This window comes from Hylobates moloch, unplaced genomic scaffold, assembly GCF_009828535.3.
Source record: "Hylobates moloch isolate HMO894 unplaced genomic scaffold, HMol_V3 SCAFFOLD_10, whole genome shotgun sequence".
NCBI lineage: Eukaryota > Metazoa > Chordata > Mammalia > Primates > Hylobatidae > Hylobates > Hylobates moloch.
This window is the reverse complement of record NW_026652285.1, coordinates 12,328,242-12,341,815: the sequence shown is the minus strand read 5'-3', so window position 1 is coordinate 12,341,815 and position 13,574 is coordinate 12,328,242. Positions and strand designations below refer to the sequence as shown.

Here is a 13,574-nt window from a genome sequence, read left to right as displayed (position 1 = left end):
GCGGCGGCAGCGGCCGCCCCCCCACCCCAAGCCTCCCTCAGGGCCGGAGGCTTCTCCTCAGGGCCCTCCGGTGGGCGGGAAGACAGCCCAACCCCGCCAGGACCTTCTCGTCGCTGCCGCTGCTCGCTGAAGGAGTCACCTACCCGACATGACTAACGGCCGCGGCGCGGAAGCCCCACAGCCCGCCGAGAACAAGGAATACGAAAGCCAGGCGGCGCGGCGGCCGGAGCTGTACTGAGAGCGGCGCGGCGGGATGAGGCGGACTGCGGGACCCCGGCAGCCAATCAGCGGGCAGCGGGTGGTACCACAAAGCCGAGGCAGGAGGGGTGTTTCTGCACTGGTATTAGCCGCCAAGCCCTGAGGCCTTCCCAGGGCCCTCTATTCCCCCCTCCGCTAGCCGTACCATTATTGAGAGGGAATTGAGAAGAGAAAGTACCAATGCCACGGTCACTATCGGGGAGGAAGTGGAACCTACTCGCTCCGTCTTATTTACAATCCTATTTCTCACTTTGTTGGGTCTGTTGGAATTTGCGGTTAGGCAACGAAAAAGGAGGGACCTTATAAACACAGATTATTTGGTTATGCAAAGCCTTTCTTTCCCTACAATTTTGAATGGTACGTCCTAGCTGGAGTGCTTTTGCGGCAGAGTGCTTGGGCCACCTGGGGGCGTTCGGAGTCGGCGAGTTCGGGGACTGCGAGTCGTGACCAGCTCGCGTACCTGATCGCCTCCCGGTTAGTTGTAACTGTCTCGCCGAGTAGCAAACAAGGATGCTGGAACAAAAGGGTGCATTAAAACGAAATCGTACACAAATCTGACCCTGAGAATGTGGCGGGGCGGAGGGATCGAGCTTTAATTTTCAGCACTGTAATTATAGCTGACTCTTGTCAGGCACCTTATATCATCTCATTTAATTCTCACAACAGATTGATGAAATATTTTCCCCATGTTGCAGATGAGAAGACAGAATTCATTTGACCTAGGTCGTACAGCTAGTAAACGGCCAAGGTGGAATTTGAAGCCTTGTAACCCGACGACATTGCATGTGAGTTTAACCAAAATGCTGCACGGCCCAGCGGGGTGGGCCCAAGGCCGCTTGGGCTCTGTAGCAGGAAACGGGCTGGAAAAGCTCAGAGAGCCAGCAAAGATGTTTTCCGGGAGGGCATGGTATCTGAGCCAAACCCTAGGTGATGTGCAGAAGTTGACCGAGTAAAGAAGTGAGCAAAGTACTTTGCAGACTAGTTGTGTAACAAGTAGTTCTTCAAGGGGAGAGTAGAAGGAGATGATGCCCGAAAAGGAGGGGCTAAATAGCTAGGGCCTTGTCAAATGCATTAGAGTTCGCACTTTATCTTGAAGGAAATGAGAACCACTCACCAGAGGATTTTATAGGAGAGGAGTAATATCAGATTTGTATTTTCTGGCTGCCAAATGAAAAATGCACGGGGATGAGAGGCGCTTAAAAGCAGAGACCAATTAGGTGGCCAATGCAGTAATTTTGGTGAGAGATGATAGTGCCCTGGACTTAGGTAGTAGCTCTGGAGACAGAGGTAAGTGAAGCGATCCCAGAGATACCCCGGGGTAGACTAGACAAGAGCTAGTGATCACCTGGGTTGGAGAGGGTAGTGGAGAGAGAAGAGTCTGGGGTGAATTCTGGGTTTCCTGCATAGACACGGGGGCCGGGTGGTAGTGTCATTGACTGTTATAGGGAACAAAAGGAGGAGCAGGTTGCAGTGGAGGTGAAAAGGGAAGTTCAGAGTTAATGCCTTCAGGTCAGAAAAAAGACGTGAGGTCATCTCTCCCCATTATACCAGCAGTGATTGTGCCCTCAACTCTAGATAAAGAGGGTCACAGAACGCTCTAGATAAATTCAAACAAGCAAGACTAAAGGAATGAAAATTATTTCATAACTAAAAACCATTAAACTATTTAGCATATATATTGAGGAAGGCAGCCCAGCAGAGAAGATGGACATGTCCAACAGAAGAGAATTGGGTTATGGAGGGGAGGGGAAGAGGTAATTCTAGAAGATCCCTAGAGGGACCTAGAGGGTTGTTCTTTTTTATTTATTTTCTTTTTTTGAGAATTTTTTTCAAAGAAGGAAATACCAAAAGTGTTACTCATCGACTCCTTAAGTTTGTACCACCATTTGTTCATTCACTCCTCCTTCAATTGCCATCTCTGGAGGTTTACTATGTGACGGGCTCTGGAAGGCCTTAGAGAGACAGAAATAGGAAGGAGAGCCTCTGCCTTCCAGGAACTACAGTCTCGTAACAGGAACAGAGTGAACCTGTGATTTCTTTTTTTTTTTTTTTTAACTTTTATGTTAGGTTTGGGGGTACATGTGAAGGTTTGTTACATAGATAAACACATGTCACAGGGATTTGTTGTACATGTTATTTCATCACCCACGTATTAAGCCCAAAGCTATCTTTTCTGCTCCTCTCCCTCCTCCCACCCTCCACACTCAAGTAGAACTCAGTGTCTGTCGTTTCCTTCTTTGTGTTCATAAATTCTCATCATTTGGCTCCCACCTGTAAGCGAGAATGTGCAGTATTTGGTTTTCCGTTCCTGTTAGTTTGCTAAGGAGAATAGCCTCCAGCTCCATCCATGTTCCAAAAAGTTTCTTGTTGTCTTCATAGTATTTGTTTCCGTATTTGTCTTCCCCTACTAATGTACCAACCCTCACATCATTTGCCCTGATAAAAGTCTGTAAATAGTCTCAGAGGCTGCGTGTCTGCTGACCTGCTGCCACCCGTGCATCAGGACCTGCACTAACTCCATCTTGTCCTGCCAAACCTGTGATTTCAATCAACTGCTGGGATTGGAGTTGTGCTGGGATTGGAGGATGCAGAGTGTGCTCTGAAAACACAAAAGAAGGGCACCTTGCCCACACGAAGGGTGGGGGGTATCGAGGAGGGCTTCCTTTGGGAGGTGCCCCCTAAACTGAACTTGAAGAAAGTACAGGAATTAGGCAGTGAGGATATACCAGGAACATCATGCTCCAGGCAGAAAGGGCTGTATTTGCAAAGACTGGGAGAGAGCAAAGTTCTGCGAATTGCAAGTGGTTCAGTCTGGCTGGTCTATGGAGTTGCAGGAGTGAGGAGTTGTAATAAATGGAGTGAAAAAAGTTGGCAGAAGCCACATTCTAAAGAGCCATGTGTGCCTTACAGAGGAGTTTGAACATTAAATTTAAAACAATGGGGAACTTCTGAGGAATGTAATCAAAGGACTAACATTTTCTATATCCATTATTTCTAAAACGGGCCTATGAAACAGGTAGTGCTGCTATCCACATTTGCTCAATTAGGACACTGCAGCTCAGGGAGGTGAAACTCTTCAGCAAGTTCACACAGCTGATGAGAACTCATGCCCAGGCCTTTGGACAATGCTCAGTGTTCTTTTCGCAGTGTCGCTGTTCTCCCACACTTGATACAAAGAACTCCTCCCAGGTCTGCATTGCTCTGGGGCCTCTTTCCAAGGTTCTTTCTCTACCACAGACTGACTCCTGTGCCCTCCTGCCTTCCAGGTCTTTGCCTGGAAATGATTCCACTGCAAATGGTTATCTGCAACAAACTTTCGCCATCACCCAGGCATTTTTTTTTTTTTTTTTTGAGATGGAGTCTCACTCTGTTCCCAGGTTGGAGTGCAGTGGCGTGATCTTGGCTCTCTGCCTCCTGGGTTCAAGCAATTCTCATGCTTCAACCCCCCAAGGAGCTGAGATTACAGGTGTGGGCCACCACAATCAGCTAATTTTTGTATTTTTAGTAGAGACAGGGTTTCATCATGTTGGTTAGGCTGCTCTCAAACTCCCGACCTCAGGTGATCCACCCATCTGGATCTCTCAAAGTGCTGGGATTACAGGCTTGAGCCACCGCGCCTGGCAATCACCCAGGCATTCTTCATGCTGCAAGATCCTGCTCCCTCTACATCCTCCATCCTGCCCTCAGGCTGCATATTTAGGGAAGACAGCAGGTACATTTTATACATCAGCTTTAGCAGAATGTATCTGAGAAAGTCTCCAGGCCGAGCGCAGTGGCTCACACCTGTAATCCCAGCACTTTGGGAGGCTGAGGTGGGCGGATCACCTGAGGTCGGGAGTTCGAGACTAGCCTGACCAACGTGGTGAAACCCTGCCTCTACTAAAAATACAAAATTAGCCTGGCGTGGTGGCACATACCTGTAATCCCAGCTACTTGGGAGGCTGAGGCAGGAGAATTGCTTGAAACTGTGAGGTGGAGGTTGCAGTGAGCCGAGATGACACCATTGCACTCCAGCCTGGGCAACAAGAGCAAAACTCCGCCTCAAAAAAAAAAGAAAGTCTTGGTACTGGGCCTGTTGGCCCTGGATCCATTCTTCCTGTCCTCCCAGGGGAGCAGACCCCTACAGGGTTGCCTTGTTTCAGTTTCAGAAAGTCCGTCTGGCGGTATCTTTCAGCCTGAATTGGTCAAGGGGAGACCTGGTGGGAAATTAGGTGGAAGAAGAGAGGAAGAAAGGAAAGAAGAGGGTTATCTTTCCCCCTCCCACTCTGCCTCAGGGAGGTCTCAGAGCTCCAGTTTCCATTGGTGACCCTGGCTCCTTGGCCCTAGTAACCTGCCTCCTTCCTTTGTCCCCCCACCTACAGCTTATAGTCATCTTGCTATTGATCATTTCTGAGTTGCCTGCATCCCCTGCTTGGCTTCCCCAACCCTTCTACCAATGGTATAGGACCTTGTAAGGACATTGTAAGGATTCACTTAGAGTGAGAGGGGAAACCATTAGAGGGCGCCATTTGAGCAGAGAGGCCCAGCAAGATCTGACCTGCTTTACCAGGATTACTCTGCCTGCTGTTTAAAGCATAGATTCTAGAGGGCAGGGAAAGGTTATTGCTCTGACCAAAATAAAAACCAGACCATGATGATTTTTTGCCTTTTTTGAAATCCTCTGGAACTCACAGTTGTACTGCATAATTCAAGGCTTGCATGCCTTGCCTGTTTGCTCTCTAGTTGGGTTGCATAATTCCTTTCTGAATGTCCAGTGCCCAGCACAATGCCTGAAACAGTAGGCTATTTTTTTTTTTTTGACAGAGTCTCACTCTGTCACCCAGACAGTGCAGTGGCGCGATCTCGGCCCACTGCAGCCTCCGCCTCCCAGGCACAAGGGATTCTCCTGCCTCAGCCTCCCAAGTAGCTGAGATTACAGGCATGTGCCACCACACCTGGCTAATTTTTTTTTTTTTTTGAGACAGAGTCTCACTCTTGTCACCCAGACTGGAGTGCAATGGCTCAACCTCCACTCACTGCAACCTCTGCCGCCCGGGTTCAGCCTCAGCCTCCCGAGTAGCTGGGATTACAGGCTCCTGCCACTGTGCTCGGCTAAGTTTTGTATTTTTAGTAGAAACAGGATTTCACCATTTTGGCCAAGCTGGTCTTGAACTCCTGACCTCGTGATCCATCCACCTCGGCCTCCCAAAGTGCTGGGATTACAGGCGTGAGCCACCTTGCCCGGCCAATTTTGTATTTTTAATAGAGATGGGGTTTCACCACATTGGCCAGGCCGGTCTCGAACTCCTGGCCTCAAGCGATCCGCCTGCCTTGGCGTCCCAAAGTTACATTACAGGCATGAGCCACCACACCCAGTCCAACACTAGCATTTTTTTTTTTTCTGAGACTGAGTCTCGCTCTTTCGCCCAGGCCAGAGTGCAGTGGCACTATCTCGGCTCACTGCAAGCTCCACCTCCTGGGTTCACACCATTCTCCTGCCTCTGCCTCCAGAGTAGCTGGGACTATAGGTGCCTGCCATGGCACCCGGCTAATTTTTTTGTATTTTTTTTTTTTAGTAGAGATAGGGTTTCACCGTGTTAGCCAGGATGGTCTCGATCTCCTGACCTCGTGATCTGCCCGCCTTGGCCTCCCAAAGTGCTGGGATTACAGGCGTGAGCCACCGCGCCTGGCCCAACGCTAGCATTTTTAAAAAGGAAAAAACAATGGCATGTAATAAATGAATAAATAAATGGGGGGAAAAAAGAGCATGACTTGTCTTTCCGTCTCGTCTTTAAACTCCTCAAGCTCAAAGGCCTTATCTAGGACTTCCCAATGTCTCCCATGGGGCACAGAGTAAGTGTTCAGTGAGTGTTTGTTGAAAGAACGACAACCATCTGGTGCCAATTCCCGCAGGCAGTGTGTAGCTGTTGTCACCACCCCACCCCCACCCCAGTGGAGGCGTCCCTGAAGCCCTTCTCCCCTGGCCTTCCTAGAGAGTGGCCCTGCCAGGATGATTACTCTGAGGCTCCAGTGCAGGAGAGGGAGGCTCCTTGTAAATGACCAGGCTATCCCGTCCTCCCAACAGTGGCAGGCGCTTCCTGTTTGGGGTAGAAAGGAACCAGACACTTTCCTGTTAGCAGGTCTTTTAAGCAAAGCAGCAGATGCTGAGCAGGTCCTGGCCCAGGCTTTCAGGCCAGATGCCTGGTGGTTAGACAGCCTTTATGTGGAAGGGAAGTGGGGCACAGCGCCAGATTGGCCAGGCTTTTATTGTGCTCCTTGCAAGTCTGCTGGGTCCTGGTGTGAGTAAAAAACAAGAAGAGGATGACGCCCTGCTAGACCATGATGAGAGTTAGGGAAGATGGGGCTGCTCTGAGACACAGATCATTGCCAGGAGCAGAGGTGCTCGTGTGACTGTCCTGGGGCAGGTTTGTGTATGTCATTTGGATGTAAGCGTGCTCCAGTGTGAACCTGTGCACAGAATGCATGACTGTGCTTTCAGGTCTGTGCACCCAATATCCAGCATTTCGCAGGATTTAACACTTTCTTTCTTTCTTTGAGATGGAGTTTTGCTCTTGTTGCCCAGGTTGGAGTGCAATGGCGTGACCGTGGCTCACCGAAACCTCCGCCTCCCGGGTTCAAGCGATTCTCCTGCCTCAGCCTCCCAAGTAGCTGGGATTATAGGCATGCACCACCATGCCTGGCTAATTTTGTATTTTTTTAGTAGAGACGGGGTTTCTCCATGTTGGTCAGGCTGGTCTCGAACTCCTGACCTCAGGTGATCCTCCCACCTTGGCCTCCCAAAGTGCTAGGATTATAGGCGTGAGCCACCACACCTAGCCAGATTTTTGTATTTTTAGTACAGACGGGGTTTCACCATGTTTTTCAGGCTGGTCTCAAACTCCTGATCTCAAGTAATCTGCCCTCCTTGGCTTCCCAAAGTGCTGGGATTACAGGCTTGAGCCACCGTGCCCGGCTGGATTTAACACTTTCTAATTGTCTAGCTTATTCCGCATTGCACACGGGATAGCAGAAAAGGCAGGAATTATTTCCCTCCCATTTTATAATGGCAGAAAGAGAGGTTAGTTGACTTGCAAAAGTCACACAGAATGTGAAAAAGTTGAGATTCAACCCCAGGTTTATCTTGCTCCAAATTTCTTACTTTTTCTAGCCCCGTATGAGCATATATGTACACGTACAGGGGGAGCAGACACTGAGGTATGCCTGTGAATGTGACCCAGGCTGCTGAGACCATATCCCCACGTGCCGGAGAGAGGACATTTCCCTTCCAGAGGCAGAGACGGTTGCTAGAGTCAGGGCTTCGGGAATTGAATCACAGCTAAAAATGCAGAGGCTATGCTCAAAAATGAATTTAAATTATCACAGCAAAAGTCCTCACAACTCAGGAAGGCCTCCTTTTCAGCTCTCCCAACCTAACATCATGTCCTCATTATTCTGCGAATTATTCCTCTGCTTATGTGTTTGAGGTTGGTCTCTTGAGTGCCTGTCTCCGGAGCCCAGAATTCTTCCTGAGAAAATCTACATTGTGTTCCACACACTTCCTGGGGAGGAGGAAGGGGCAGAGACAAAGCTGATTGTTCCTCTTATTACAAAGAGAGAAACTGAGGCCCAGAGGAACCTTGTCCAGGTTCACACATCCTGCCTGATTCAAGGGGTCCTGCTGTTGTCTTCTGTCAGAGCAGGAGGAATGGCTGGGAAGCAGCCACTGCCAAACACTCCCCTGGGCAGGCAACATGCCCAGGCCCTGGCATGAGTTCCACAGAATCCTGTCCACTCTGGGAGTGCTGGGAGGCACTGTGGATCTAAGCCAAGCCCCAGTGCAGAGAGAGGGAGGGAGGAGAAACAGCTCTTTGAAGAGGAGGTGTGAAGAGAACTACCATCCAAGCTGGGTCAGGAATCTCCTCAGCCAAAACAGGGAGAAAAGGAAGGAGAGAAACAGACCGTGGGAAAACCTATCTTCCTCCTGGAAGCTGGTATTTACTAATTTGTAATTCAGTAGGTCTGGGGTAGGGCTCTGGAATCTGAATTTTTCAAGTGATTCAATGCAGGTGATCTAAGAATCACATTTTATAAATTTGACTTGAGGTAGGATAGTGTAGTATTTATGGGCCCTAGATCTGGAGTTATAGCATCCAGGTTGAATTACAGTTTCCATTATAAGATTTGTGGCCGGGTGCAGTGGCTCACGCCTATAATCCCAGCACTTTGGGAGGCTGAGGCAGGTGGAGCACCTGAAGCCCAGAGTTTAAGACCAGCCTGGCCAACATGGCAAAAACCCGTCTCTACTAAAAATACAAAAAAAAAAAAATAGCCAGGCGTAGTTGCGGGCGCCTGTAATCCCAGTTTCTGGGGATGCTGAGGCAGGAGAATTGTTTGAACCTGGGAGGCGGAGGTTGCAGTGAGCCGAGATCACACCATTGCACTCCAGCCTGGGCGACAGAGCGAGACTCAGTCTCAAAACAAAAAACAAGAAACCATTATAAGATTTGTGACTCTGGACAAATGATACAATCTCTCTGTGCCTCAGTTTCCTCATGTTTAAAATTAGGATGCTTCTAATAGTAGCTTTCTCATAAGGAAGTTGCAAAGAGTCAATGACATGATTTACGTAAAGCACATAGCACATATGTGGCCCATGTTAAATTTCTCAACAAGTATTAATCACTATCATTTGTTCCAACTCCTCATTCCCATCCCCACACCCATTCCTACCAGAGGAGGAAATAATGGTATTGGATTAACATAGGGACTTGTCACCACAGTATTCTTTTGGATGTGGGTAATCTTTGGGTCATGGTTTGAGAATCCCTGATCCAAAGCCATTCTCCAGTCACTCTCCAGATACCCTTGCTATGAACTGAGTCTCTTCTCAATAAACTGCCCTGATTTCATCTTCCTTTTCTCCTTGGACTCCCTCCCATCCTCCCAGCATGCACACAGCAAGCTGCTGCCCACCCTCCCCACCCCATCCAAAGTGATTTTGGCTCAGGATGTGTACTAGACATGAAAACATACAGCAAGTCACACTTGTGGGGCTTCACAGGACCCTGGATTTTGAAGATCACAGAATTTGGTGCTCTGGGATTTATGAGTAATCTTCAGAGGAAGAAGAGAACCGGAACCTCCTGCTGCCCAAATTCAAACCATGGAAATATGTTATCTTCCCGGGAAAGAGACATCCTACACAAAGGCAGGGTTGAAGCCCAGAGTAAGCATATGGGTGGAGAAAGCTTTGTTCTGCATAAATTCTTGCAGGCAGTTTCAAGTCTGGATGGCATTTCAAGGTGACCACAAGCAGAGATGGCATAGGGAGAGGAAAGGATGGGATGAAATAATCCAACCAAGAACACAAAAGGAAAATAGGGAAAGTCAACTTTCAAATGCACAGTGGTGCTAGTTTGAGGGGTTCAGGGACCAGAGCTAGGCTGGGATGCAGAGAGAGGCAGGATCAGCTTTCCAAGTGGCCAAGCCTGTCTCCTCCCAGACATTCAGCACTCCAGAGAACCATGACTTCTCCTCTTACCGTCTCTTCCCAGTGAAGCTGAAATGGAGAACCTCTGGGATGTGACACAGACATAGTGTGTCTCACTATGTTGGCCAGTCTGGTCTTGAATTCCTGGGCTCAAGTGATCCTCCCATCTCGGCCTCCTGAAATGTTGGGATTACAGGTGTAAGCCACCATGCCCAGTCAGAATAGACATTTTAGAGCAGGCATTCCCAGCCAGAATAAACATTTTAGAAACAGGCATTCCTGGCCGGGCGTGGTGGTGTGTCCTGTAGTCTCAGCTACTCTGGAGGCTGAGGTGGGAGGATGGCTTGAGCCTGAGAGGTCAAGCCTGCAGTGAGCCCTGACTATGCCACTGTACTCCAGCCTGAGAGTCAGAGCAAGACCCTGTCTCTAAAGAACGAAATAAAAAGAAACGAAATAAAAAGAAACAGGCATTCCTTTGAGGGAGACTAACTGGAAACAGGTCCTGTTCACTTTCCAACCAACCAATGAAAAAGGGGCATCCATCCTGGGCATACCAATTTTAAAAAGGCACTTCTCTGGGCAGACCAATGAGAAAAAGGATGTGCAGATGCATCCCCATCAGGGAGCCGCAAGATTTCTGGAATTGAGGATGGATCTCTTTGCCATCTATGCCCCCTCTCTGAGGATGCCCTCTGCACATTCATAAGAAGCATCCCTGCCTGGGTTGGTGCCCCAGAGATAGTGGACATGAAGCTGGCCTGCCCCTTGCTCTTAGAGAGCTTCCAGCCTTGCCAGGCAACTGGTAGGAAGGTCCTCCCTTCTGCGATGTGGGCGTGGCGGTGCATGCCTGTAGTCCCAGCTGCTCTGGAGGATCGTCTGAGCCCAGGAGTTTGAGGCCAGCATGGGCAACACAGCAAGACCCTGTACTCAACCCATATCCCCCCAAAAACAACAGACTGTAACACGGCTGCTGATTCAAGCAAAACTCTGCAGTGGACCTTGGGGAGGGAGCTTCTGAAGGAGAGTGAGATAGGATTACTAGATTTAGCAAATAAAAATATAGGACGCCAGTTAAACTTGAATTTCAGATTAATGAATATTTTAAAAAGTAACTGGGTGCTATGCAATATTTGGGGCACTTATACTAAAAAATTATTCATCATTAATCTGAAATTCAGGATTAATTGGGTATCCTCTGTTTCATCTGGCAACCTTAGAGAGAGAGAAAGCAAGAGAGAGAGAGAGTGTGTGTGTGTGTGTGTGTGTGTGTGTGTGTGTTTGTGGTTACAGGTATGGCATGATGTATGGTGGCTTTTACCATAGATGGATTTTACCATAGATGGATTTTGACAGGCCAGGCCAGATAGCCCTGCTTTGGGCAGGGAGCTCTGATGATCATCAGTTGATAAGGACACTGTGGACCAAGCTGGAGTCAGACCTAGGTTTGCCAATTCTTTCTCCAGGCAGAATCTTTCCATCCCTTCTTCTATAAAACATTAAAAGATTAGCTGGGCACGGCGACACGTGCCTGAAATCCCAGCTACTCAGGAGGCTGAGATGGGAGGATTGCTTGAGCCTTGAAAGTCAAGGCTACAGTGAGCTGTGATCGTGCTACTGCACTCCGGCTTGGGCGACAGAGCAAGACCCTGTCTTAAAAATACGTATGTACATATATACACACATAAAATGTCTATTAAAAGGGCTTTTTCCAATTCCTCCACACAAGTGGTGTATTTTTCTAAATAGTACAAAAATGTTGTGTGATACCGAGGACCTGAGCCTTAGGGTTGGAACACAGCATTATTTTTGTTCAGCACTTTAGGGATTCCAGATTATTTTTACACACATTAACTCATCTAATCCCACAATGACCCCCAGAGCTCAGTATCATTTTCCATTTGCATTTTACGAAGTAGTGAACTGAGTAGAAGTGAGACAGCAACCAGCTCTCAGTTACACAGACAGATAATGAAAACAGTTTACTTTTTGCTCAATATGAGTTTAGCAAAGGCTTTCACGTAAACCGTTTCACTTCATCCTTATGGGGTATATAAAATCAGGCACTTTACACTCATTTTCTCTTTTCATCCTCATGCAACGCTGGGCACTAAATATCGTATGCTGTCATTTTATTGATGAGGAAACTCACGCTCGAAGTAGTTAAATGCTTTGCCAAAGATCACACAGCTGCAGTCTACCCCTTATTAAGTGCACACTTCGTGATGCCATGCACCCTGTTCAGTAATTTACAGGCGTTGTTATCTCATTAAATCTCCCCAACAGTCACAGAATAGCGATATTCTTATTATCCCATTTACTGATGAGAAAAGTGGGTTCAGAGAGGGTGAGTGACTGGTGCAAGACCACACAGCCAGCAGGGGGCTGAGGCAGGACTCAAAGGACTAGCAAAGGAGCAAGTCTGGAACTCAAACCGTTCTGACTCCAGCTCTGTGCTCCTTCTCTCGCACCCCGACCCTGGGTGGGGGCCTCGCTCCTCACCCAGCTGAAACAATCAACGACCCTCTGGTAGACCAGGACCTCTCTTCATCGAAGTCTTAGGTAGCCATGCTTGCCAGGAGAAGGCCTTTCTTCCTTCACCCTCCCTGGACAGATCCGGGTCAACTGGAGGTGGCGGGCGAGAGGACCGATCCGCAGGGCGGTGGCGGGCGCAGGGCGAGGCTGTGAAGCGAACGGAAGAGGCTCCGGGACCGCCGCGTGTTCCAGCTGCGGAGCGGGGTGGGTGGGGCGGGAGTGCCGGGCCTCCGCCCCCTCCGCCTGCGTTTCCTTCCTCCCTCCCTCGGTCCCTGGGGCCGGCGGACCCGCGGGCACGCACTGCCCGGGCTGGACGACCTCTGGCCGGCTCCCGGCGAAGGGCAGCGGAGGAGCGGCCCAGCGCGCGCAGCTAGGGCACTGGCGAAACCCCGGGACAGTCCCTCTCCGTGCGGGGGCGGCGCAGAGCAGTCCCATCCCCGGGGTCCCGGGCGCGGCTGACTGCCTGCTGGCTCCCTGCGCGCAGTAGCTCCCCAAGCCGGGCTGCACCGGAGGCGGCGAGATGGTCGCGCGCGTTGGCCTCCTGCTGCGCGCCCTGCCGCTGCTACTGTGGGGCCGCCTGGACGCCCAGCCCACGGAGCGCGGAGGCCAGGAGCTGCGCAAGGAGGCGGAGGTACGCGGTGTGTACCTGGCGGAGAGCGGTGCGCGTGCTTGAGACCTGTCAGAACTCGGCAGTCAGGCCACCCGGCAGTCCCCTGTGAGCAGACAATCTGCGTTACCCTACCCCTGTCCTCCGCCCCCTTCGCACTTGAACATAAAGAGCCGGGCAGATTTTTCCCCGTGCCAGGCTGGAACCACACAGGCACGCGGATCCGCACTGATGGGCTGGGGTGGGTGCAGAGACGAGACCGGACAGACAGGCAAGAGCCCAGAGGGGACATCCTACCCTAGTTTGGCACGGAGCCACTCTCTCTCACCACCTAGGCTGGGGAGAATGACGTTCATTCGTCGGATGTCCCAGAACCGTGTGGAAGCCTCAGTTTGGTGCTGTGGAGAGGGTACCGCTGGCTGGCCGGGACGCGGGACACAGCGCTGGCTTCCTGGCCGGGGGCCGCCGCTGACCAGCTTGGGCAAGCCATTTAAACTTCTCAGAACTAGTTTCTTTGCCTGTAAAATGGGCAAGAGTAGTATACTCTCAAGAGTTGCTTCTAAGGAGCTTTAAACGGGGCTTCAGGACTGAACTTAAGGGGGCGGGAAGGTGAACCTTAGAGAGCTCCCTTTCCATTTTCTTGCTTTGGACTCAACTTGCTTGTTGTAGGTTGCGCAAGGGGAATTTTTTTGTGAGGTAGGGGTGGGG

General features: G+C 50.0%; 2 protein-coding genes across 8 annotated transcripts in view; one reads left to right on the top strand and one right to left on the bottom strand.

Annotated features, from left to right (window-relative positions):
• The window catches only part of TAF15 (TATA-box binding protein associated factor 15), a 38,116-nt gene extending 37,798 nt beyond the window's left edge, over positions 1-318 (bottom strand). For both annotated transcript variants that reach the window (XM_032163006.2, XM_032163007.2), the window contains exon 1: positions 144-318. In XM_032163006.2, coding sequence (XP_032018897.1) covers positions 144-150 — 7 coding nt within the window. In that variant the 5' untranslated portion in view covers positions 151-318. The remainder of the gene's footprint in view (positions 1-143) is intronic.
• MMP28 (matrix metallopeptidase 28) overlaps positions 262-13,574 on the top strand; it is a 42,277-nt gene continuing 28,964 nt past the window's right edge. For 5 of the 6 annotated variants that reach the window (XR_004249699.2, XM_032163011.2, XM_058445081.1 and 2 more), the window contains exon 1: positions 12,319-12,890. Coding sequence is in view for 5 of the 6 variants with exons in the window: in XM_032163011.2 (XP_032018902.1) it covers positions 12,780-12,890 (111 nt within the window). In the remaining variant the exon portion in view is untranslated. Of the gene's footprint in view, positions 616-953; positions 1,044-12,318; positions 12,891-13,574 lie in introns of those variants that run through there. The other variant, XM_058445082.1, reaches the window with a different exon arrangement.